Source organism: Triticum urartu, chromosome 1A (assembly GCF_056163025.1).
Source record: "Triticum urartu cultivar PI428250 chromosome 1A, HENAU_Tu73, whole genome shotgun sequence".
NCBI lineage: Eukaryota > Viridiplantae > Streptophyta > Magnoliopsida > Poales > Poaceae > Triticum > Triticum urartu.
The window spans coordinates 20,005,148-20,033,000 of NC_141873.1; the positions used below are offsets into that span (position 1 = coordinate 20,005,148).

Sequence of the window (27,853 nt, forward strand, 5' to 3'; positions counted from 1 at the left end):
TTTTGCTCTTATGCATTGCAATGAATGGACTTTCCCTATAAAAAGTGTTTCGGGCTTTCGGTATTATCTTGTCATACTCGATGACTTTTCCTACTATGCTTGGACTTTTTATTTACATAGAAAATCAGATGTCTTCCCCATCATCTCTCGTTCTCATGCTTTTGTTACCACCCAATTTTAGCGTTCCATAATGGCTTTTCAGACTGTCAATGGTCCGGGGTTGGATAATAATGCATCTCGTGATTTTTTTGCACAAGATGGTATCCATCTTCGCTTATCGTGTCCATGTATTTCTCAGCAAAATGGTCGCGCTGAATGCATTCTTCGAACCTTGAATGGCAGTGTTCGTACTTTATTATTTCATGCTCATCTCCCTTCCAGGTTTTGGGCTGAAGCTTTGAGTACGGATAGTGTCCGTACTTTATAATTTCATGCTCATCTCCCTCCCAGGTTTTGGGCTAAAGCTTCTCAATCTTCTCCCTTGTTTTCCTCGACAAAACTTCACACCTCACCAACTCTTGTTTGGTTCCCCGCCTGAGTACAACCATCTTTGTATTTTTCGTTGCTTATGCTACCCCAATACCGCCTCCACTACTCCCCATAAACTGTCTTCGGATACCCTCCCGATCACGGGGGATATCGCTGATATGATCCTACTACACGCCGTGTACTAACTTCACGCCATGTCATTTTCGACGAGCATGTTTTCCTTTCAGGAACATGGATACATCATCACCTGCCGCTTCTCCACCCTTCGAGCTCGAGGGCCCTACCATTCCTGCACAGCAGCCGCCGACCAGTGGGCACCGTCCTCGTGGCCCTACAGTACCTACCTGGCATGGCGGCAGCCCCGCTGAGGTCCCCCATGCGGCCTTTGACTAGAAATTTTCATGCGCGTGTATTACTTGATTTTTATTTCTTCGATCATGTGGGAAAAACCCAACAGATTATGCTACAAAAACATAACATCATTCCTACGCATCCCTGCTTCTGACCACAGGAGTTTGAAGGTGCGCCAAGTTTTTGGTATGTGTGACCAAGCAAATTTTTGCACCTTTGAGACATCGACTGCATATTGTTTCAACAACACACTAAGTTTACATTTTTTTACTATAGTTTCATGCAATTCGAGAGCAGTTCGACATTATTTAAATGGCACATTAAAATACACAATTATGAAAAAAATACAGGCTTCCATGTATCATTTTGTATTATGTATTTGTCCAACATATCGCACCGCCTGCAGCTATAAATTGTTGGCGTGTTGGAGCTACGTGTTACAATGGGATGATCATAGGTAGTGGAGAGAAAGAGGGACTCACGGTCCCACAATTAAAAGAGAATATGCATTCAGTTGTTTTATGAGATTTTGTAAGGTACGCACTCCGCTCTATAATATAGAAAGGGCATCTACAACAGGGGCGCTAAGAGCGGACGTCGGGATAAAATTTCTGTCCGTTATGTTCGATTCCCACCCAAATCCAGGAAATCAGTTACCGTCGAAGCTAAGAGCATCTCCAGCCGCGCCCCCCAACAGCCCCCCCCCCCCCCCCCCCCGCCCTTTTTTAGCGTCGGCGCCGAAAATTCGGCCCAGTCGCGCCCCCAGAAGCCTGTTTTTCACCGGTTAGGCCCGCAACTAGCGCTGGCGGACCCAGGCTGAACCCGGCGCGCTGGGGGGCGCCAGGGCGATTGATTTTGGCCCGAACGAACAGCGGGCCCGCCGAGTTAGCGACCCCACCTCATCTCGTCGTCCTCAACGCCTCGGTTTCCCGCGGGGAATCAATGCCAAGGCTGCCGCCGGTCAGCCTTCCATTGATTCCTCACGGGCGGCGCGACGACGCTCCCCCTCCCGCCACGCGTACACACGACGACGCCCCCGACCACTATATAAAGCAGCGCCTCCCTCGCCGGTGGCCACACCCACCCGCAACCCCCTCTCTCCTCATGCACAGCCGCCGCCGACGACCTCTCTCCTCTTCCCCTCTTCCCGTTCGCAGCCGCGACGATGGGCGAGAGGTTCCCCGGAGATGGGGCGACGGCCAATGGCTGCGGCCGCCGCTCGCTGTACGAGTGGGAGGCCTACCTCCTGCACGAGGCGAATATCCCGGTGCCTCCCGACATGCGCGCGTCGAGGCGGTGGAGGCTCAGCGCCGGGGGAAGCCTTCTTCGTCGAAGGTGGCCGGCCAGAGGCTGGGTGGTCGGATCTCGATATCCATCATCTAGTCCCGGCTGCGAGTTGGGGAGACATGGTTGCCAGTAAAAACCGAGCCGACGGCAGGCGATGGCGGCGTTCTACGCCGTTACCTTGATGAAGGCATCGTCGTGTAACTGTTGGAAATATGCCCTAGAGGCAATAATAAAAGCATTATTATTATATTTCCTTGTTCATGATAATTGTCTTTTATTCATGCTATAATTGTGTTATCCGGAAATCGTAATACATGTGTGAATAATAGACACCAACATGTCCCTAGTAAGCCTCTAGTTGACTAGCTCGTTGATCAACAGATAGTCATGGTTTCCTGACTATGGACATTGGATGTCATTGATAACGAGATCACATCATTAGGAGAATGATGTGATGGACAAGACCCAATCCTAAACATAGCACAAGATCGTATAGTTCGTTTGCTAGAGTTTTCCAATGTCAAGTATCTTTTCCTTAGACCATGAGATCGTGTAACTCTCGGATACCGTAGGAGTACTTTGGGTATACCAAACGTCACAACGTAACTGGGTGACTATAAAGGTATACTACGGGTATCTCCGAAAGTGTCCGTTGGGTTGACACGGATCAAGACTGGGATTTGTCACTCCGTATGATGGAGAGGTATCACTGGGCCCACTCGGTAATGCATCATCATTATGAGCTCAAAGTGACCAAGTGTCTGGTCAAGGGAATTGTATATGGGGTTGCTTGAATCCTCGACATCGTGGTTCATCCGATGAGATCATCGAGGAGCATGTGGGAGCCAACATGGGTATCCAGATCCCGCTGTTGGTTATTGACCGGAGAGCAATCTCGGTCATGTCTACATGTCTCCCGAACCCGTAGGGTCTACACACTTAAGGTTCGGTGACGCTAGGGTTGTAGGGATATGTATATGCAGTAACCCGAATGTTGTTCGGAGTCCCGGATGAGATCCGGGACGCCACGAGGAGTTTTGGAATGGTCCGGAGGTAAAGAGTTATATATAGGAAGTGCTATTTCGGCCATCAGGACAAGTTTCGGGGTCACCGGTATTGTACCGGGACCACCGAAAGTGTCCCGGGGGTCCACCGGGTGGGGCCACCTATCCCGGAGGGCCCCATGGGCTGAAGTGGGAAGGGATCCAGCCCAAAGTGGGCTGGGGCGCCACTTCCCCTAGGGCCCATGCGCCTAGGGTAGGGGAAACCCTAAAGGGGGGCGCCCCCTTGCTTGGGGGGCAAGCCCCCCACCCTTGGCTGCCGCCCCCTAGGAGATTGCATCTCCTAGGGCCGCCGCCCCCCTAGGCTCCCTATATATAGTGGGGGGGAGGGAGGGCCTCTTACCTACGCCATTGGTGCCTCCCTCTCCCTCTCCAACATCTCCTCCTTCTCCATAGAGCTTGGCGAAGCCCTGCCGGAGTACTGCAGCTCCATCACCACCATGCCGTCGTGCTGCTGCTGGAGCCATCTTCCTCAACCTCTCCTTCCCCCTTGCTGGATCAAGAAGGAGGAGACGTTACGCTGACCATACGTGTGTTGAACGCGGAGGTGCCGTCCGTTCGGCGCTAGGATCTCCGGTGATTTGGATCACGTCGAGTACGACTCCCTCATCCCCGTTCTTTGAACGCTTCCGCTCGCGATCTACAAGGTACGTAGATGCATCTAACCACTCGTTGCTAGATGAACTCATAGATGGATCTTGGTGAAACCGTAGGAAAATTTTTGTTTTCTGCAACGTTCCCCAACAGTAACTACTGCCGACCCACTCATGCTACTCCTGGGGAAACCCTGGGATCTGGTGTTCCAGATCGGATGATGGCGGCACTGCGGTGTCGTGTCTCTCTTGGGAGCATCATTTGTGGAGCAGCGCTGGAAGTCAAAGGCAGGAGGTGGACTGCTTTCGTCTTGCACGGAGCTTCGGTGGAGATGTCAAGTCATGCCTGGCCGACAGGTGCTACGCTTTGTCATGCCTGATCGGCAGGTACTACGCATGACAAATCTTCCAAAGACTTCAAGCTATGTCGGCTGCTGGTACCTGGCGGCATGGTGCTGAGGTGTACCGATGGCGACCGCGACGTGCTCGGCTGTTCGCGCGCAGGGAGGTGGTGTCATTGGGCGCCGTGGTGGCGTCGACGACAGCTAGACCGAGCAAGGTTGATGCGTCAATACAACTCTGAAGATGGAGTGATGGCAGTTGGCGGTGACAGCCTTTGAGAGCGCGCCGGACTGGTGTGTGCCCTAAACCCGGTAAGTGGCTTGGTTGGGGCCTCGGGCCTTAGATGTTAAGCTTGGCTGCCAGGTCTGTGGTATTAGGTCCGGACTATCAGCATCACTTCATCAATTGGATAGGAGTAGCGACATATGTTGCCTAGACGGTAGCTTCAAACTTTTTGTTGTATTTTTTAAAGGTCTTTTGGGAATTATTAATAAAATGACTGCATGCATCGCCGAGATGCAGAGGCCGAGGGTCTTCCTACTTTAAAAAAATGAATAGCCTAAAGTGATGCATCAGGATGATTTTTGTTTCAGCTCCATCCCTCGTGGTTGGTAATACCGCCATAAATGTATGTTTTGTACTACTATCTTCGTCCTGGTATATTTGTCTTCTTTGTAACTTATGCCAAATTTTGATCAAAGATTAACTAAGAAACTGTTAATGCATGTCAACAAAAATTATATTGTTGGATTCATATTTGGACATAATTTTCAGTGATATAAGTTTTGGTGAGATATATGATCATTTTGTTAGTTAAATTTATGGTCAAAATTTGACATGAAATACAATAGGGACTAATAAACTAGAACGGAGGTAGTAATAATGAGATACTAGTGTAATGCAAATTAGTCAAAGAAAAACTTATCAAAATATGTGCTGCCAGGATCTATTCTTGAAGATCGCGTCTGAACAATGGCAATGGTCAGCACATATTTGTACATGGACATTCCATTTGGAAGCAGTTACAGTTTGATGCTTCATGTCGTATAGAGTCGCAAGACGACTGAGGAAAGCTGCCTTCCCTTTGATCTTCACCGGTGAGTCTGTTAATTCGCCTCCCTACGCTTGCCGCTCTATCGGACAACGGCGGAGAGGGTATTCCTAGTGCCTCGGCTTAGATAGGTAGGTTTTGGTTCTGGCAAGGGTGGCAATCGAACGGATGGCGGCGTTTCTTGTTCGTGTCAGTCTTCCGGGTATAGATCCTTCTCAAATTCGTTCGTCGGAGCGGATTAGACGGAGCTTCAGCATAGATTCCTGTCAGCTCCTCGGAGCGGCAAGGTTAGTGTTTCTTGTCGTGCATACGCAACGATGAAATTTTATGTCAGGTTCTTCAAATCGATTCAAGTATTTAATGGCGACGCCCGTGGCTCCCGAACGCTGGTCCTTATGGGCACGTGCAGGGCCAGCCCTAGGGGGGCGAACGGGGAGGCCGCCCCGGGCCCCGCAAATGACAGGGGCCCCTCCCGGTATCTGTACGTAGTAACGTAGGTATACTTCATTCCCTTAAAAAAACGTACGTATACTTCAAGGGGAAAAAACGAAGACAAACTCAGCGGGAGCTCCTATAGGCCGCTCGCTGCGGCGAAGTGCCGGCGCTTCGCAATGGCACGCGACGGCACGTTCCCGAGATGAAATTTCAAATCGCAAAAAAGGAAATCGCGCTAGCGCTGTAACTCGAACACACGACTTTGCACCAATTGGCCTGCCGTGCAAACCACCGCAACGAAGACCATCTGATGTTCACTTAACAGCCGGAGAGTTAAACACGTATACGAGAGAGACTAATGTTAAACATTAATTCATAAAAAATCCTAAAAACTACAGTCCATTTTTCGAAATTATGAATACTTTCTTCAAAATAAAAACATTTTTTGAATTTTTGTACAAATTTTGTAAAACAGGAACATTTTGATGATGTGAACAAATTTAAAAACAGGGAACATTTCTTGAATTTGTGAACAAAAAAATAAAAAGGTTTACTTTTTAAAACTTCCAGAACATTTTTTTAATTTGTGAACAAAATTAAAAAATATGAACTATTATTGAATTTGTGAACAAATTAGGAAAGCTGGAACATTTTCTTCAATTCCCAAACATTTTTTGAATCTTGAGAACAAATTTTGAAACAGAGAACATTTTTGAAAAATCCTGAACAAATTTGGAGGCGCGAACAATTTTTTAAAGTATGAACATTTTTTGAATTTTGAGAACATATTTTAAAGCGCAGAACAATTTTGAAAAATGCCGAACAAATTTGGAAGCGCGAATTTTTTTTTAATATGTGCACAAAAAATTGAAATCTGGTACATTTTCGGAATTTCGAAAGTTTTGTACTTTTTTGTGTAACAAGAACAAATTTTGAATGTTGAGAACATTTTTTCAAAAACTGAACATTTTTTGAAAACACGAACAAGCATTATTTTTTTGATTTTTTTTTTGAAAAAAAGAGAAGAAAAGGAAAAGAAATAAAAAAGAAAATCGTAAACATTTTGTAAAATTGCAAACAAGTTCTGAGAAAGAAAAATAAACTTGAAAAAGAAAATGAAACAAAAAACAAAAAAGTAGAAAAAACAGAAACCAAAAAAGAGAAATGGAAAAACAATAGAAAGCCGAAAAAGAACCAGAAAAAAACGATATAGGAAAAAAGCGGTTCAGGGAACCTTCTAGAAGGTTCCCAAAACCGGTTGGACGCATTATGTATAAGTGGGCCGGCCCAGGTTCGTCGCTCGCTGCGCTGCCTTGTGCGGTAGCCCGACATTTTGCCGCAGCGAGCGGCGAATAGGGATTTCCAAACTCAGCGACGCCTCAGCCCTCAGCGTACAGGAAAGAAAACGAGAGGTGTGGCCTGGCCCATGTTTCCACCTCGTACAGGCACATTACGTGGACATGAAACACGACGTGCACAGGAAAGGAATCGCTGATTGCATGCAGAGAAGGCTTATCTCTGGCTGAAGATTTGGGGCTTCAGAATTTGGTGATTGTGTCGGACTGTCAAAAGGTAGTGAAGCATATCAAAGAAAAATCAGGTGGAAACTACGGTGGAGTGGTGAAAGAGATAACTTCGTGGCAATCTTCTTTTAGTTCTTGTTGTTTTAAGTTTGAATCTAGAGTATTTGAGCCTCATAAACTAGCTAGGCATGCTGTAAAGTTGGTTCATGGCCAACATATTTGGCTGGGGCTACCACATGACACTTCTGTAATACCGGTAGCAATACCAACAAATGAATAAAGCCTAGCTTTTATGCTCAAAAAAAAGGAAAGGAATCGCTGGATTCACGTTTTCCTTTTCCTTCGGATCGTTCGATCGTTCTTCAGCTGGCCGCTGTTCGTCTAATCGCCGTCTTCAACTCCGTGTCTCTGCGGCCTCTGACGAGTTATTCGTCTAATCGCCGTCTTCAACTGTGCGTCTCTCCGGCCTCTGACGAGCAGGCAACTGGTACGTCTCTCCTTGCGCCGTATGCGGCTCTGTCATCTGCCCTCGCCTGTTCTAGTGTTATTCTTCCTGTTTTTTTTTTCTAATGCTGAATTGCTGATTCCTGAAATTTGCTAGGGCATAATATGGTAAGTACCTTATCTCTATAATCCAATCTGGCTATGTGTCTTTGCTGATTCCCGAATCAACTGGTCAGTAGGGAATTGTTGGCTGGGCGATCAAATCATTGAGGATTTAGCACACATAGCCAGATTAGAATTAGATTACAGAGATAAGGCACTATATTATGCCCTAGCAAATTATGTCATGATAATATTAGATGAAGGTCTTCTATAATTAATCTAATGTGTTAATTAGCTTTGTGCTAATTGTAAAAGCTAATTGTTCCTTTCAATTTCAGCAAGGTAATTGTTCAGTTTCAGAAAGTTGAAATTATTGAAGAACTAGGTGAGATCTACAATGCTGCAAGAGATGTTAAATGGCTTGGCAACTTGATGCATTGAGAAAAAAATGTTTGATGAAACTGATATTGATACAATCATTAGCGATTTTGCATCTCAGAATGTTAGGAGACATTTTTGAAGGTAATATGTTATACATTATGTGATATGCACACTGATTTTGCTTAAATGTTTTCTTTGATACAATTATATCTACGCATGATTATTACTAGTTAGACATTTATACTAAGGGTCCCGAAGGGCCTCGGACTGTAGTTTCGCCCTGGCCCCCTGAAATCTCAGGACCGGCTCTGGGCACGTGCACGAAGACTTTTCGACCGTTATCAATAAGGTTAGGCCGGCTCCAGTATGGAAGTGGTGACAACGGCTTGTCAGTGGCTCGTTCTGGCGGCCACAATGGTCGTTCGGTTATCCATGAGCCTTGATGTAATTTTTATTATATTTGGGATGCTTTGTACTTCCGATGAATTTTTATAATAGATCTGATATTTTTTGTAAAAAAAGTCACATCTTAAAAGCCTCAAATCATCTATTTTGAGCGTTAGAACAAGTAAAAGTGGCGTGGGATTGCGTTAGGGCATAAAGATCTCCATCTCACCTAGGAAGCCGAGTTAGGACACAAGGATCTAAACCCTACGAACATGTAGACTGCAGGACCCTAAAAAAGAACATGTAGACTGAAGGAAGCTAGACAACGGGATTAAAAATAACCGATCATGCATATGCATATGTTTGATGTACAGAGTAAATAGAAACGGAGGAAGTATATAAAAAAAATCAACGGACCAACTTAATTATGGGGAAAGTAAGCACTATAGTAAAGATGTATTATACGAGAAGAGATGATACTGACCAGAGTATCTGTATGAGGGTAATCAGAGTGAGACGCCCAAAATCCACCTTGTCTATCATAGAGACGAAGCCACCGAGAAGAACCACCGTGCTCCATGTAAACACCAGGAAGCCTATGCCCCTGATTGCGAACAACGTGTATGCCAGAAGCATGGCATAGCCATTGATAAGCTTTACTTCCTCCCATTCGGAGTCGTATCTCTGGCCCAGCCTACCCATTCTTCACGTCTGTCAAGAGTAAAAGCATGCATGCACGCAGAGTATGGGTATGTCCTACAGCGATAGCGCACTAGTGCAGAACCGGGCAATAGCATCGGTTCGTAAGGCCCTTTAGTGTCGGTTTAGTAACCGGCATTAAAGTGTGGGCATTAAAGGCCCCCCTCCCCCCTCTTTAGTACCGGTTTAGCACGAACCGGTGCTAAAGGGAAACCACGTGGCACGAGTCAGCTCCGGGGGCCGGGAGCCCTTTAGTACCGGTTGGTAACACCAACCGGTACTAAATGTTTATGGGTTTTTGTTTTATTTTATATTTTTTAATTAAATTTGTGTTATCAATTTAATTTAGGATTGTTTTACGTTATAATGAGTTGTAGTCGTCATCATCATCATCATTATCATCGCATATTAATAAATAAATAAACTCTAGCTAGCTAAAAATCATCGTAGTCGTCTAGTTACCACTATTTAATCATCATAGTCATTACCGCTAGCTATCTAATCATCACCAACACTAGCTAGCTTAAAGAGGAAACATTCACTTTGTAACAGAAGCAAATATATCATCGAGTTCAACATAATCATCACCAACATCAAAGTTCAGGACACGGACATGAGACAAGTACTAATTAAGAGCATGAACTAGTAGCTACTCCTGCTGCTCCCTCTCAGGTAGAATAGCATAGAACATGTATAGCTCTCCTGATTCATCATACTGGAGCATGCAGATGAATCTTTCTCCTAATCTTGGGTTGCGCTTCTCCTTGCTGCCCCCTAGTACTTCTCTGCGATCGTTAACAATTTTGCTCCAATCTTTCACTATTAAGCATTCTTCGCTTTCAAAAATCCTGAATGCACTCATGTGCAATGTAGAATATCTTGGCCGTAAGCTAACCATTGACATGTCACCTTTAGTCTCGATCCACTGAGGCACAACTGTCATCGGTAGTCCCTGTTGAAGAACATCGTATAGTAATTAATATACTAAGCAATGAAAGTTTAGCTTCAAAAATAATGTATGTAAAAAGATGCACTAATTAAGGACAAATAATTAAAATCTTACCATCTTTCGATTATAGATGTGACCGTAGTTCAAATCTCATATACCTAAATAAACTAGTTATATTAATTATTGAACTAGTTCAAATCTCATATACCTAAATAAACTAGTTCGACAATTTTCTTACTAAAAATAAACTAGTTATATTAATTATTGAACCAGTTCAAATCTCATATACCTAAATAAACTAGTTCGACAATTTTCTTACTAAAAATAAACTACTTATATTAATTATTCAACTAGTTCAAATCTCTAGTTCGACAATTTTTTATCTAGCTAATTCATCTAACATTCGACATTAATCTAACATTCGATCATCTAATTAACTTTTCTAAAAAACAGAAAATAAGTAAAAAAATGTGTGTGTGTGTATGTGTGTGTGTATGTGTGTGTACGTATATATGTGTGTGTATGTGTGCATGTGTGCGGCCCCGTACGCCACCGCCCCGTACGTACGAGCGGGGACGCCGGCGTATGGGGCGGGGGCGGCGGCGTACGTACGGGCGGGGGCACCGGCGTACGGGCCGGGTGCGACGACGACGGACGGCGGCGCGGCGCGGATATGCGAGAGCGAGAGACGTACGGGACCGCGGCGGGACGGCGACGGACGGCGGCGCGCGGCGTTCGGGGCGGCGGCGCGAGACGGCGACGACGACGGGCGGCGGCGGGGACAGCGACGACGACGACGGGCGACGGGCGGCGACGACGGCGGGTTCAAGCGGCGCGCGAGAGGTTGGAGACGAAAGAAGTGGGGAGATTTAACTGAATTTTCATAAGTGTTGTATATATAAGAGAGGCCTTTAGTACCGGTTGGAGCCACCAACCGGTACTAAAGGCCAACTTTGGCCAGACCAAGAGGCGGGAAGAGCAGGCCTTTAGTACCGGTTGGTGGCTCCAACCGGTACTAAAGGGTGGTCTTTAGTACCGGTTGGAGCCACCAACCGGTACTAAAGGCCTCGTGCTGTCACCCTAAAGTTTAGTCCCACCTTGCCGGGCGAAGGGCAGCCGCACTGGTTTATAAACCCAGCCGCGGCTACCTCTTCGAACTCCTCTATATAGCAAGCTTGTGGGCCTAAATTCTGCGCGCTGCCCTGTGAGTCTGCTGGGCCTTTAGGGCATGTAATTGCACGCCCGTGGCCTAGCAGGCCCACAGGGCAGCGCCCCAATTTTTTTATAGTTTTTTTCTTTTCTGCTTTATTTTTTTCTATTTATTTCTGCGTAGTTTTTTGTATAGTTTTTTCTTCTCTGTTATATTTATTTTCTTCTATTTATTTGTGAGTAGTTTTTCATCTAGTTTGCCAAAATTCAACATTTTCAGAGTTTATTTTGTAGTGATTTTCAATTTCACGGTCATTTTGTAAACGATTGAAAAATAGGAAATATATTTTTTTCTTTTCTGCTTTATTTTTTCTTCTATTTATTTCTGAGTAGTTTTTTCTTTTCTGCTATATTTATTTTCTTCTATTTATTTCTAAGTAGTTTTTTTCTTTTCAGCTATAGTTTTTTTTCTTTTCTGCTATTTTTTCTTTTCTGCAAAACTTGATGGTCAAAGTCTGGAGTTATAACCAAAGTTTAAAAAAAAGAAATGCCAACGTGCAATTAGTTTTTGCCATAACAGAAGAAGTCCGGAGTTGTAATAAGTTATTAAAAATAAAAAAGAGGTGCAATGCTCGTTAATTTGCTTCAAGCCTTTCGGAATAGTGTAAACTGCACTGTGCATAGCTCCGTGCAATCTACCATATTCCTAAAGGCTTGAAGCTAAGCAACGTGTGCATTGAGCCTCTTCTTCATCGTCTCTGCACCCAGGGCTTATAAACCGCTCCTAGTTCCTCTCTCTTGGCGAGGTGGGACTAAAAAACAGCTTACTAAGAAACTGTAGTACTGGTCATCCTTTACCCTTTAGTACCGGTTGGAGCCACCAACCGGTACTAAAGGTGGTGCGCTGCCTGCACAAAATTTAGTGTCATTTAGCTCAAAACAAATCATTAAATGCATGAAAAATATCAAATGAAGGCAGAAATGGTTGAAAGTTGATGGCATCGCTTTGAATGGTGCATACTGAATGCACAAAAAGTCTGGAGTTGTAATAAGTTTAAAAAATAAAATGCCTTTGTAACAGATGAGTTTAATTTCGTCAGAAACCTGAATACTTCGAAAGAGATTGTCCAGTTTGTAAACGAAGTGCATCCAGTTTTTGCCGTAACCCTCTCTACTTTTTTGAACAATCTATGTGGGTGAAATGATGATACCATGCCAAGTTTCAACTTTTTCAGAGTTCATTTGTAGTGCTTTTCAATTTCCAAGTCATTTAGTTCTCAAAACAAATCATTGAATGCATGAAAAATAGCAAATGAAGGTAGAAATGGTTGAAAGTTGATGGCGTCGTTTTGAATGGTGCATACTGAATGCAAAAAATATAAGAGCATTTAGATCATGATCTTATATTTCTTTACAATCTAAATTGTCAATATGATCTTATAACATCAAAAATACTTTGATCATCAATGATCTTTGTGTGTACAATCTGAATTGTCAATATGAGTCATCAATGATTTTTAAACCGATGAAGACTCATATTGCGGCCACAAATTCTACACATAGAGTTTAATGAAGACCAAGTGCTTGTGATAGTTTGAGAAATAACATATTTAAGGTGGTAAAAGGCTTGTTAGGGGAGCGAGGTGGGACTAAAAACAGCCTGCCATAACTTCATTAGTACCTATTCGTGGTACGAACCGGCACTAAATGGTGATGGTGGGGCCATAGCCTGACCGCAGGCTGACACAGCCTCTTTAGTACCGGTTCGTGGCACGAACTGGTACTAAAGGTTCACCACGAACCGGTGCTATTGATCGCCGCCACGAACCGGCACTAATGTACACATTAGTGCCGGCTCAAATTCAAACCGGCACTAATGTGCTTCACGTTTGACTCTTTTTCTACTAGTGGCGGGGCGCCGCCGTGGGAGCAAATTAAAGGACCCGGCGGGCTCAACGGTCGATGTTGTACGTTGGGCTGCTCAACAGTGTTTCTTTTTCTTCTTTTCCTTTTGTGTTGGGCTTTAGCCAAGGACTCTTCTGCCCTGATCCAGATCTATATTTACTTTAGCTTTTTGCTTTATCTATCTTTTTCTTTTCTTCTTTACTTTTTATAACCTTATTTCTATTACATACTTATGAATTTCCAAGTTTTTACCCTTTAGCAATTTTTTAAACGGGGTCACCCCAATAAGTAAAAGTTTGACAATTTTTACCCCTTTTGAAATGATAAAGCATGGGTCAAAACTAGAGTAAAAATGATAAAGTAGGGGTAAAAACTTGAATTCACTAATTTATTATTTATCCATTGCCTTTCCTTTCCTATTTTACTTTATTATATATATATATATAATATTTTTATAGCCTTATTTATAATTTCATTTGTTTTCCTCCTCTATTTTTACTTGGGTTTTCTATTTCGTACCCCTGGTTCCTTAGTACTACTTAGTTTTGCCCACATGGCCTAACTTTCCTCATTTTTCCCCTCCTCCCTCCACCCCATCTTCACAAAAGCTCAAACAAAGAGCTCCGTGAGGTTATAGTCATTGATCATTACTTGGTTGAGTTTCAGCACTGCTAGGAAAAGGCCTAGATGTGGCGCGGGTTAAATGGCTAATAGTAGTGCAGGTGTCCGCGCTACTACTACCGCGTTACATCCAATACGGTAGTAATAGTGCGGGGGCCACATGCGCTACTAATACTTTGCTGTAGCACGGGTGTGGCCCCCGCGCTACTGCTACCTATGTGTAGTAGTAGCCTTATGTGTAGTAGTAGTGTGTGAACATTACTTGGTTTAGTTCCTGGCATGTGGGACTGCTTAAATGTGTCGTCTTCAACCTCCCCTAGTCACATGAGCATGTCCTCGAGCTCCAACTCCTATCCCTCTACCTCTTCACTACCGGATTCAACTTGACATATCCTGTGCCGAGCGAATCAATGTCGCCTTCCTTGGATGCATTGTTTGCCGCTGAAGCCTGATTCGCCACTGTCCAAGCTCCCCTTCTGGTACATTAGAACCGCAATGAAATCTGCTTCCTCCCATTAATTTCTAGATGGAGTTCGACCTCTAGCTAGCTCCCTTATCGTGCTTATGGACTCGTCACTACCGCCGCCGCCTAGATGCCGCTGCTAGAGCTCGTGCTTGTCGATGCCGAGTGATGAGTGCTATTTTTACACTCATTTCAACCAAGATATTTCACTAAAAGAGAGATATTCACTTCGATATTGCCACTAATGACTAATGAATGCAAACGATTCCACAAATCCTCTATTTGATATTTTTCCATGGGAAATAGGCTAAAATAAAGGGAAGATATCACTTGGGATAAAGGGAAGGAAGGAAAATGGAGAAGAAATAAATTATCAGGAGGCGCCAGAAGGCCTCTAGAGCAAAAGACGGCGTTCCATGCGGGCGCTTGCACCTGTATGAGCTGTCATATTTGGCATGGAAACCGAGGCAGCTCGTCCACCATAACAACTTTTATTATGGGGACCCCGTCGAAATATCAATAGAACGAGCAGAGGAGGAGCGTCAAGCACGGTCACAACCCATTCATCATCATCTCCATTCATAAACCCTAGCTGCCGCCATTTTCACCTCCATAGACATCTCCACCACCATAGCCCTCTCTCATCTAGTTCATATTTGTAGTTGTGCATCTCACAATGCATCCACTGTAAGACATATTGCAATCAATCTCAAGATGCGTTCTTTAATGATTTCTTCTCGTGATCTGATCTTCATGTGTGAGTAGTCCGGTAATGTATGGGGTGAGGCATGATCCTTGCAACCCGAGGTATTTGGTGAAGGGATCAATGAAAGTCTTTGACACAACATCTTGTATGTGTAAAATAAAATTGTATCGTGAAGTTTCCCTTGTCTTGTCCACGATCTTCATCCCTGCAAGTACCTAGTATCATAGAGATCGAGCACCGGTGAGGTTAGGAGCAAAGGGTCGTGAAGTGTTATACCTAACACCAGTGACGGTAAGGTTTAGTAGGGTAACATGGATCATATCATTGGGGATTCATGAGGTGTAGTCATTGAATACCAAAGCTTTTGTCTGATATTACTATCTTAATTATGGAGGCAACCCCGCGAGACGGGTACGGCCTTCGGTAGGACAACTGATTTTTGATACATGACTCGTAATGGTCAGGATGTTATTTGGACACACCCCCCATTCTAAACGAAGCAAGCACCTCTTGATGGGTGACTTCCCGAGTTCAAACCAATATCATTTTTTATCCCAACACCAATACATGGTTGTAAGCATTAAGACCTTATCCCTATACCTTCTTTTTATTATAAGAGTTTGAATCACTATTTGCTTGTTGATCCAGTCAAAAGCTGGATTTGACACTTTGGCAAAAGTTTGCTAGAGAACTTTGCTTTAAGGTAATCTTCCTCTCGTGGGTTCGATAACCCAGGGTCATCTTTGGGGAGATAGGTGTGGGATACTCTTTTTAGTTCCAATACCGGATCAATAAAAAGGAGATATCACCAAGCAGGTGGATGTGCTTCTGGGCTCTCCAGGAGGCCAGAGAGCCCTTTAACTCGATCATTACCACTACGCACACTTATTTTGGTCGAGCATGTGCCTCAGCCGGAGTAAGACCTTGCTATCGCAATCGGTTCCAGTGGCCCCCTGCCCCACAACCATCGTTCTATGCAGTCAAGTGCCAGCAACCCATATAGACCATCCTCGTGCCCGGCCATGGCTACCCACGTCGAGAGGTTGAAGCTAAGGTTGGCCCCCACATGTTGGTGAAAGAAAACGAGAGAGAAAGAAGGGAATGCTTGCATCCGTTGATCATACTTAACATCCGACAGTCCGGACTGCTACATGCCCCTTATCCGATTAAAAAGGCCTTGGGCTTAAGGCTGGAGCGAGTTGCATGGTTGGTTACTGGGTAGAAGTTCTATAACAGTTCTCTTCTAGGTTAGTTTTTCTCATATCCCCCCCCCCCCTATTTTTCCTTTTTATAGTTTTCTCTACTATAAACATTTTTCTAATACACACTGATTTTTTAATATACAATGCACATTTTTTAAATACACATTATTTTTCATATATGATGAACATTTTTTCCATATACAGAAAACTATTTTTTTAATGTACATCAAACTTTTTCCGAATATAAAATTTTAAAATAAAAACATTATTTTTATAAATATATTATATATTTTTTGGAATAGTTATGTATTTATTTATATCACTTAAAAATACAACACTCATTTTTTTCGAAAACTAATTAGAAAACGTAAGAGAAAAAGAAATGTGAAGCAAACCTGTGTAACTAAGCACTTCACAAGGGGCTGGCCCAGTAGCAAGGTCTCCTTCTTTCACCGTCTCTTCTTCCTCTTCTTCTTTCGGCTTCCCTCGGAAAAGGCCCACCGGCTCACACAGGTCCAAAAAAAAACGCGCACGTGGCGGCCCAGGTACATTCACGGCGGTCGCTGCCTCCACTCCGACACCGCAGCCGGCTCTCCTTCCGGCGCTCCCTCTCTTACCGGCGGCGCCTCCTGCCCAGGTGCGAACCCTGCCCACACTGCCCAGCAGATCTGTTCCAAATCCTCCAGACCTGTACCAAATTTTCAGAGTACTTACGCATCCTGTTCTAGATAAATTCAGAATTTGATGTTGTGTTTATTGGAACATATTATGAAGTAGTAGCATTACTGGAACAGTATCAACGCACATAACGGAACTTTTCTATACGAAATGAAGTTGAAACTTGTGATTTTAGTGCAATAATAGTTCGGCGTCAGTATATTGTTTGGAGCTGTGAAATTTATAATGGTTTTAGAGTTCACTTGCTGTGAAAATCTTGTTCAATTCCCAACTTCACCTGAACATGCCCTGTGTTAATTTGGTTGGCACTTATAATCTCCCTTTGATGCCATTTTGTGACAAGCTGTTCCTGATTCATAAATTTACTGCAGGAATTTTTCATTCATGATATTACGTGTGGAACTTTGTATTTTTTGTACGCCCTCGTACTTGCTACACTGTCTGTACCAGCGTGCCTAATCTGTTGCCTTTACCAAATACAAATAGGACTACTGAAATGTTAACACCAAGTTTGATCTCAAAGATAGTTAACTTACCCTGCTCAATTCTTTGATCTAAGACATTTGGAATATCTATGCATTGGGTACATCGCAACTGCAGTGAACAAACTTTGGAATAAGTAGATATGTAGCACACTGACTTTGTGAAAGAAACTGCCATCACTTGAAACCAAAGAAATGAAATGTAAATGCACCGACCCATGACACATGTACTCCCTCTGTAAACTTTTATAAGTCTTTTTAGATCACTGAAGTAGTGATCTAAAAAGTCTTATAAAAGTTAATAGAGGAAGTAGTACACCATCGTATAGTACAAGTTCGACAGGTCTAAAAAGAAAGTCTGAAGCAAATCAATATCAAATAATTTAGCTTGTTTCTTCTGAGAGAGCTAGCTAGCTAGCTAGCTAGCTCTATTTCAGAGTCTTGGCCCCTAATTTGGCCGTGGAGTTTCGATGCCAGTTTAACGATGGACTCGAGGGTTTCAGTGTTGTCAGGAATTGTCGTTGTCCTTGTTCCAGTGGCAAAAACCATGCAGCTCTCGAGATCCACCATGTCCTCTGAAACGCTGGAGAGCAAATCCATGAGGCTCTGCAGGTCAGCTCGTTTGGCGATGGTGCTGCGACCATCCACCATGTGTTTCTTCATGGTTGCTATCACCATTCTGGTCGTAAGCTTCATCACTGTCAGGCTGTCGGCGGTCATGAGATCCCTGTTTAACTGTACCAACTTCGTCGCAAACCTGAATGCGACACCTTCTCCTCGATCTCCTTGGTCTCCTTCTCCCGGCGAAACTGCATTGACGTCAAGGTGTAATTTCTCACATGCCGTCACACAGAGGGACAGAAGGGCAAGATGCAACTTGTGGTGTTGGTTTTGCCGAGACGATGAAGTATTGTTGTTGTTGTTGTTACTGACATTTACTTCTAAAACAGCATTACCATCGACAGCGACTTGGCTTTCGACGTCGGTACCTGGTCTGGCATACGTGGGTTTTCCTGCTTTTCCTGTCGACCCAAAACCAAGTAGTATTTCTCTAAGCACCTGCAATGATTATAACAATAGAGTGCACATATTAAGAATAGTTAAAAGTAACAAATCAAACGCAATGCAAAGAAATGCGCCCATTGCTATGAAACGGGAATGAATGAATAGCTGAGCACATGGCACCTGTGATAAGCTATCTAAAAATCCAAAGGGGGAATGATGAATAACTGACTGGAAGGAGATTCACTTTCCATGTATGCGTTCCAAGAAAGAAAGAACATAGATTAATATGCAAACAACTATGCACGTACCCTTGGCATCACACCCGTCATGGCATTCTTGAGTGTACCGAGATATTGATCATTCCATTTTTTTTTTGCGGGGAATCATCATTCCAATTGTAATGAATACATAGATGCTCTAGAATTTCTGCTGCAGTTTTTCTGCATGTGTTGATCTCATCATCTGAAACTATTTTCACCAGAGCACCAGCAAAGTCGGAGGCATCGTTCTCCTTGGGGAAGATGGTGGCAACGTTTTTGCTCCCAAAAAACAGCACCAGTCCTTTACCTGCAGTACCTCTGATGGACCCGTCACTAGTATCACCATTAACAAAGACTAGATCATCGATGGCGCGCGTTGCTGCGCCCGTCTATTTCTACAATAGAATGGTAGGAGCTTACATAAGTATATGGACACCGAAATCAACATAAATATATGTAGCTGATAATTTATCACAACATTTTCAATGTGCTCATATGTCTTAGTCGGTATTGGTCATCGGACTTTTACTCTCTAATTGTTCCATTTCTTATTGATGTCTTCTAAACAATTGCAGCCTGCACCCAAAAGATGATCTTGTGTAGGCAACAAGGAACTAAAAAGAAAAATTGTGCTTGACAATAAATAAGATATTACAGAACAGAAGGTTATAGTAAGACAATTTTCATTGACACTGAAGTCAAGAATAAAATGTTGATAAATAAGGGAAGCTATCTCAATTGGAACATTGTCTTGTCTGGTACATGATGTGAGTGTCGATTTGTTTTTTTACATATCATTTGTGATGCTACTGCCAATAAGAAAACAAACTCCACCTCACATGTGTTATATTTGAAAGAATACCCAGTCTTACAATTAAGGACAGGGCCCTGTAGAGAATAAAATATGGATTTATGCTTGACAATAAAATTGGATATTAGAGAATGGAAGGATTCCAGTAAGACAATTTTCATTAACACTAAAGTAAACAATAAAATATTGATAAATAAGGGCAGCTATCTGAGTTGGAACATTGTCTGGTCTATATGATGCGATTATCGGTTTTTTTTTTACTATCATTTGTGATGATACTGCCATGTAGAAACAAACTGAACCTCAGATGTGTTATATTTTGTGTTTGAAAGAATATCCAGTCTTACAATTAAGGAGAGAGCTCTGTAGAGAATGAAATGGGGAGCTAACAACGGTAAGACAAACTTTGTACTTGGTGAACCCATCTTTTGGACATAATTGAAAGATTAAGCAAGGGGTGTGTGAGAGGACATAATTTGCATACCTTGAGAAGCTGCAGTGTGGTTGCACTTAAAGTATGCCCAAAAAAATCGGTTCCTGTTGGTCTTCAATTATTGTGGCGCTTTATAATATATGTCAGCCTCTTAGAAAAATGAGATATTGTATATAACCACAAAAAGGCTTCACTGGTAGACTCAGAATACTGTAGGCTTCATTCAACAAAGAACTTAGTACATGCTTTGCTGTACAAACATTGACAGAGATTATGTCACCATGGAAGATACACTACATAAAAGTAACATAATCAACTTTCTGAATTACACAATGGTCATGATCACCTCAGAAGTGTTTTTTTTTTCTGTATCTCTTTGTGCCATTTTAGTGCTAGCAACACTATTTAATCAGTTTCTATATACTCCAGTACCACTATAGATTGACAGATTCTTTTGGTATAGTTGATTGCAATATAAATGAACTGAGCAGGTAAATACAGAAAAATTATGATCTTCTATAAAGTAATATTGAACATCAATTATACCATAAGTTACCTAAGCACTAATAATCACTACAATATATTGTCTGACTGAATATTAGTTGGTTCTGCAATGATTAGACATACTCGAATCTATTTATTTGCATTCATGAACCAACTGTAAACCACTGCGGTGTGAGTTATGATGAATTCCATTCTATTTACTCTATAAATTTCCGTAAATATGTTTCAGATGCAGTCCAGCGACACTTGTAGTCTATGTTGATTTTTATTTTTGGGTGCTCTATACACAAGTTGCTTCGAGAATATGGTTACTGCTACACAATTAACAATTCAGCAGGAGCAAACATCCCAGAACCACGGCAGGCCAGATGAATATAACCACCTGCCTACCTGGCTACATGTTCTAACACTTCCCATCATTGTATGATGCATATGCACTTGGTCTTAAAGATAAGGTTTTTTGGGCACAGGGAGAACATATGAAGTGTGTGTTTACTGACATAACTACAAATTAAGCTAGCATAAACTACAATTTAATGTGCAAGCATGTAAGACATGAATAACACTTCCAGTAAATATGTATGTCTTTCTCCAATTTTTCTACCAGAAGCTATGGGTCTCTCAAACTGCCATGTTAGACAGAAAGATGTGTATACTTTGGCATGTATTGGGACTTACTTTTGTTTGACGGTGCACCTCCAGTGTGTTTGTGATTTAGCGTGAGCATGACATGATAATTATTTGGCTGAATTTTCTATACTTGCGCATTGCTTTGTAGTACGACAAATGGACAATCATTTGATATTCAGCCTTGTGGGTTGCGGGAAGAAGCTACGGCTGTAGCCCATAGGAGAGTGGAGGCGCGTGTTGATCAAACGTCGTGCCTGGCTCGAGGGGAGTGGTGTTGCAGAGGAGCTTACCAGGACAAGTTACCCAGGACCCCAAGGCGGCCGATGAACTCGAAGAGAAGCAACCTCGTGGATGTGTGACTGCTCACCTTTGCGATCCCTAGACGCTGGGTTCCGCTGGCAGGTAAGTCATCTTGGAATCCCACTCGAGCAGGTCATGATCGTGGCTGGCAATGCTGCACGTTTCACTTGGATCTCGCTCGAATGCGTCAGCTGGATCCCAATAAAATCACTTTTGTCCACTTTCGTACTGCACCAGTCAACATATTATGAATCTACTTCATCGCCTGATAATCAAATATCAACTTGTTTAACTTGAATACTTTTATCCTACGCTTAGGTGCACAGTTTGGAAATAATGATAGAAACCTCAAAATAGAGCAGATTCTGCCGGTTGAACATGAGAAATTTAGAGTAGGATATACTCACATTGTAAAGTAAAGTTAGAAGAATATCCTCTCTTGGATGTCACTTATGTGCCAAGCCAAATCATAAATCATGGTACAGAACATGCCCTTCATCTACTAATTATAGTTCACATGAAAAAGATAAGCAGGACTTATAAGCAAGTCTTATAATTCTAGAGCACAAACCAAGTATTGCAGTCTCATTTGCTCACTGGATTTGATAAAACTTTCCAAATCGCATTAGAAAAATATTATTCTAATTTGACCTGACAGAGAAAAGAGATCAAGAAACGCTTCACTTCTAACTGATGGAACCACCGGCTTGTCACCCGTAGCCTGCACACATTAAAACCCCAAGAAAAATCTCTGTCATAACGAGAAGGAGGATTTTCCTGTAGGTACATAGGCTGCCGAACCATCTGGCCGAGAGCAGTGCTAGCAGCCGGTGATTGAATTCTTAGTGGACGAACCCAAGCTGGAGAGTTGGTGCTAGCGGCTGGAATCAACTCTGGCAGGACACGTGGACAGAGAGATGAACAGTATGAAAAGTGCCCGGTCCGCCGCTGGATCGAAGTCATCGTGGTCGCGGCCGGCAGCGCCGCGCGCTTGTCTTGGATCCCGCTCAAGCATGTTGGCTGGATTCGCCCAAATCGCGTGCTCATCACGCCGTCACCTGGACGGATCGCCTGCGTCGACCGGCACGGCTCGCGCGTTTCACCATCCTGCTCGAGCGCGTCGCGCGCGTCGGGGGCGGCTGGATTCCCCTGTCACCGATCCACCTCCTCTGTCCAGCGAGCAGCGAGCACAATGAGCGGACGATCCACATCCCCTGTCGAGCGAGAACGACGGTGTTAGATTAATGGGTGGCATAACCGGCCCAGTTTACCACATGGCTTGGATTCGGCCTCTGGAATAGCAGGCCATAGGATAGGACAGCCGGGCCAGTTGAGGGAGTGATGATTTTACACATTAGATCTGACGGTCAGAAACGTTTAGATCACGAAAATGGACGGCCAGAAATCCAAATCGCTGAGAGAGCTCGCTTTAGGCTCGGTTATACTGTCTTTAATGCTTACCAGCATCTTAATGAAATCTCCTCTGCTTTCAGTTTCGTCCATACATAGTTGCGTAAGGATCTGCATGGCGTTCATCTGCAGCTCCCTGCCCTGGCATTCTTCACACTTGACGATTCTTCTGATTGTGGTGATTGCTTTCTTGTTGCTCGAGATCTGCCGGCGCAGCTTGACCCTAGTCTCTCCCTCCGCGGCCACGAGCCGGAGCATCACCCTCAGCGATCCCTCAACTACGCTAGTGGACCATGCACTATGATGTGTGCGGTGCACTAGGTCGTAGCTAACAGGCGCCATGATCTTGCAGACAAGATTTTTGGTCTTGCTTATGATTGTGCAGTTGTCCGCACTGTCTGCAAGACTCCAAAGGATACGCAGGCCAGTTAGCACCAGTTCTTTGTAGCCGTGGAACGGATTGGTATTTCCGTTCCTCTTCTTAGTCTTGGGAAATAACCATGCATAGATGTCCAAGTCGCTATCCCAGGGTAATTCTGATTCTGACTCCGACTCCGACTCCAACTCTGACTTTGATGGCGATAAACAAGTGCCACTACTGCTGCTACACCTGCCTTGTTCCTGATATTGACCATTGTTTGTTTTCGACGATAGTGGCTGGGTTGCCACACTTGCTTCATTTCTCTTTGACGATGATTGGTGTGGTAAGAGCCGTTGGTATTCTTCGAAGGTGTTGATAAGTGAAGATATGTACTGGATCCCTTGGGGGAACTGCTCCAGACGAATCCCACTGGCGACGTGCTCCACTATCCTAGCAGCGGCCTCCCTCTTCTTTTGGTCATATGAGTGGCTTGAATCTAGTGCATGAAGCAGTTTCTGCAGAATGTGAGCAGAAGATGTAGATCCGATCAGCTGCCTGATCACCCTGCGCTGTTGCACAATGATCTCCTCTTCTGTTCGAGGACGATGCTGCTGCCACCACTTCCTCCCCTGCCTCTTCTTCTCCCTCCTCTCCTGATTATTCTCCTCTTTATTCTCCATTTTAACCAAAGAAGCTCCAATATTGCCCTCTAAATCTGATAGCTTCTGCCGCTGATTTCCTTTTTCTCGTTTGACCAAATTAGGGGCTTTAATCTTGTCCGAATGCTGCCGGGTGAGTAGTCTGTCCAGTATCAATATCCCGGAAAGGCAGTTGCCACCGAGGGGCGAGCTGGACTCCACGAGTTCTACAGCATACGTGACGAGGTTCCTTCCTCTCACGGAGGATGGGTTCTTCGAGCATCCCCTACTGATTTCGAAGAAGTAGCCTGAAATTGCACAATCACCATCTTGGAAGCCGTAAGCTTGGCTCACTTGTTTCACTACCCTCCTCAACCAAAGCAACAAGATGTTTCTATAAAGGAAGAATGCACCCTGGACCACACACATGGTGTACAAGATAGTATGCGCTGGATCCATGTTTGTTCTCTCCTCAGGCTTGTCGCTGTAATGGTCGTGGTCCATGAGACCGCGTACCGATATCCAGATGGTGATGAACAGCCCACAGATCATGAGCAACTGCAGAAAGTTCAGGCAGAAGGACAATACCACAGCGTGAACCAGCACTACCACCGCTGCAATAACTTCCCTAACGACTGCCAGTACCTGGCGATTACCGTATGCATTATCAGCCAGCTGCCGGTTGGGCGTCACTAAAATTTTCACCGCCCTCAGGCTCCAGACCAGATTAGCAGCAGAAGTCATCCTTTCACCGAATGAAACATTGATGATGTTTGTACGCGCATTCAAAGTTAGATACATGCCAGTCTATATATAAGCAAGTGATGTGAAACAAGATTAAGCAACAAAACATACGTATTTGTGAGGACGACATCTTTAGGAGTTTTTTTGGATCCATTTTTAATTTTACAGATATTCATACTATACGTTTGGAACATAAAAGAAGACTCTCTTCTCCCTAAGCAATGAAAATTTCTTCTCTGTTTTGTCTAGATCTCGCCTTCTTTCATTTACTCCCTCCTTGTGAAATTAGAGTTTTCAAGCTGCAACTTGGAATGTTATCTATATATTGATATGTTCCTAGAAATTAAAGTGCATAATTTTGAAATACTTTTCATGACAAAAATAATACTCTTTTCCTTTGAAGTGTCTCAGTAATCAGTTTATATGATGATAGACGAAGCTGCACATAAGTTTGACTGCATGCCCCATCGTCTCAATATTCCCTTCACATGTCGACAGAAGATTGACTACATGATTTTTAGGAAGCCTTCTTTATCTATTAACCCTTACTATCTTCTAACTATCCAACGGTTTGTAATCCGGCTATTATACAGTCTCCCTTGCATGAATTTTTGGTGTCATATAACATGACTATGCTGGCATCAATGACATAGGGGTAGCCCGTGCACGTAACTCTCGCTTGCATCGGGTCCGAGGAACGGTCCAACCACTTTGAGTCTCTTGTATGCAGCCATAGTCCAAATTTCTGCATGGGGCTGTTTTCAGGACTCGAACCCGTGACATGATGGTCACAAGGCAACAACTTTATTGCGCCAAGACTCCCCTTCATCTATTATTTGAATGATATAATTGAACACTATTGTTTCTCAATTAGTGTCTTCATTGATAACAAATCCTATAAAGTCATTTCCACGCGACAATGTTACTACCAAAATTGACCCTAGGAGTTCATCAATGCTCCTTACTGTATATATTGGCATACCGCCACAATACTCTTTGTATTGTACTAAATTTGTTGCTTATGTGATGTATGAAATTGGTTGATGAATTGATGTTTATATCATGCGCGTGATGTGCATGAACTGGTGCGTTATGTTGTGCTTCCAACACTTTGGCTGTCAAATTGACGTTTTATGTGTGCAGGGGCTATGACTGTTAAGAGCAGGGTTTGCTCTGCCAATATTTTACAACACTTCAGGCTGGCATGCATACAGAAGACGTCGCAGAAAAAGTCATTTCCGAGGTGAGTAAACTGAACAAAGCGCCTTGAAAACGTATTTGTTTTACACTCGAAAAGGTATCTAATATGTAAAATCACAAACCACCATGGAAAGGCCCACTCCATGGCATGCCTAAGGCCCGCCCCGGAAAGGGGCTACCTATCTATGGGCTTTAGCCTCAAACCTCACCTACCTTCTTTTTTCAAATTCAAACTCTACCTATACCTATTGTAGTTCCCGATGGAGAATCCAACATGGAATGAAGACTGGATAGTAGTACAGCACACGTGTTTTAAATGTGATGTCAAAAACAAAGAAAAGATGTGATGTGGAATGTCAAACAGATCCTCCCGTGGCTAAGCACCCGAGACTCCACTCCTTGTCATAGCCATGGACCATGGTTCAAATTTTTAAAGAAATCCATGAAGCTTGTTAATTTTGACGAGCATCGGAATATTATTGACCTTATAAGATTAGATCTCAACCAAATTAAATTAACAAAATTCATCCTAAATATTTTCGATATCCGCTAGTTTGGTCAGTCGATTTGAGTGCTTTTCTACCAAAGGAAATGTTTTCAAATTTTTCCAAACTTTAAGATGTTTCGGTGATGACCGGATTGTTGTGTTCAGGAAATTCTAAACTCTGGTGGTTGCAAGACATGGGCTGAGCCAGGATTCCGAATTTGGGTGTATAGAAAAAAATACCACTGGTCAACCATTGGCAGAAAGGGCACACAACCTAGCTGCCTCACTCTGGAATTCCAATCAATTGGGAAATTGTAGCTGTCATCGGGAGGGCTTTGTGCTTAGATAATGGGCTTTTGAGGGAAATGATAAGGTTGATTGGGCTAAATGAAACTACATTGTCAATCCTTATATCCACATGGTACTGCATACTTGTCTAAAAAAAACAAGGTGCTGCATAGAATTGTATACACCTAAGATGTTGATTTTTTTTGGCACAAATAAAGGCTGTGCAGATGTGCAGATGTACACCCAGCTACCTAACTGGCTCCGCCCAACTTTGCTTCAACACAAATACTAATGTGGTCGAGGCCACAATGACCAGCCATCGTTCTCGACCAGACCAGCTAGTAGAGGTGGTGTCGATCGACCATCGTTCTCGACCAGTTAGCTTAACTCTCCCAAAAACGGGCCCTTGTACTTAATTGAGCATTCTTATTATTAGAGATGCGTGAGACGAGAAGATGTATACTAACCAGAGAATCTGCACAAGGGTAATCAGCGTGAGACGCCAGAAATCGTGCTTGTCGATGTTGGAGACGAATCCGCTGAGAAGAACCACCGTGGTCCATGTGACCACCAGGTACCCTATGCCTCTGAAGGCGAACCACATGTACGCCAGAAGCATGGCGTAGCCATTGATAAGCTTCACTTCCTCCCACTCGGAGTCGTACCTCCTTCTAGCCATATATCCTTCACATCAAGAGTAGTAGGTGTGGGCTGAGCTTAACTAACTTGCACACGTACATAGATAACCCTCTGCATGAAAGTACGTAATGGGTGTGTTTATTTATGCGGTAAACGAGGTTGGATGTTGAACAGCAATCAAAAGCGAGGACGCGTAGTGGCCGTTGCTGCATATAATTTCAAGAATTCAACAGCCAGCTTTGTTCAGCTCAGTGCATGCCAACAACCAACCAGGCTCCTTTTTATCCAAACAATGAAAAAGGCAAGCCCCTAAGTTTTGTTTTTCTATCAAAACATGTGTTGATACCTCTTTTGCATGCCTTTTTAGCACCAAGAACATGGGCCTACTAATTCTCATTTGTATTAGAACTTGTTCTTTCTCAATAGTTATCTAGAACCGTCGGTGCGATGTGAGATTTGTGCACTGTTCCATAATTTTTTATCAGGGAACAAATGCTGGTTCTTCCCTCTAGATGACCAAATCCGGTATGTATAAACACATTTCTAAGATTGACATAACACTTTCCTGTACAATTGAAACAATAGAACAATTGATGATTTTTTTTATTGCTCATGGTGAACACCTTTAATCTTTATGAACAAGTCTTTAAAATGTGTTGGGAAATAATAAAAAATTCTCAATGTGGATAGACCAGCAGGCGTATTCCTTTCTAACTATGAAAGCAAGTTGTCTTGTGTATATCAGTATATGCGAGTTTACTTCAAAAAAAAAGTATATGCGAGTTGTTCTAGCTTTTTATTCTGATGAAAGTCGTGCTGGTATGGCAGGCAAACAGTCTCTGT

The 27,853-nt window shown here is 43.3% G+C and overlaps 1 protein-coding gene and 1 pseudogene across 2 annotated transcripts in view; both read right to left on the reverse strand.

The window, feature by feature from the left end:
• Positions 1 to 9,148, reverse strand: part of LOC147988534 (uncharacterized) — a 30,668-nt gene extending 21,520 nt beyond the window's left edge. The window contains exon 1 of the mRNA XM_087542492.1: positions 8,931 to 9,148. Within this exon, the coding sequence (XP_087398618.1) occupies positions 8,931 to 9,148 (218 nt within the window). The remainder of the gene's footprint in view (positions 1 to 8,930) is intronic.
• An 8,292-nt stretch (positions 9,149 to 17,440) lies between these two features.
• Positions 17,441 to 27,651, reverse strand: LOC125543264 (uncharacterized; annotated as a pseudogene). Its single transcript, XR_015610565.1, has 5 exons — positions 26,838 to 27,651; positions 22,630 to 24,420; positions 22,347 to 22,457; positions 18,614 to 18,954; positions 17,441 to 18,359 (listed from the first exon to the last, which is right to left on the reverse strand). The product of XR_015610565.1 is annotated as an uncharacterized LOC125543264 (transcript).
• Between the last annotated feature and the right edge of the window lie 202 nt (positions 27,652 to 27,853).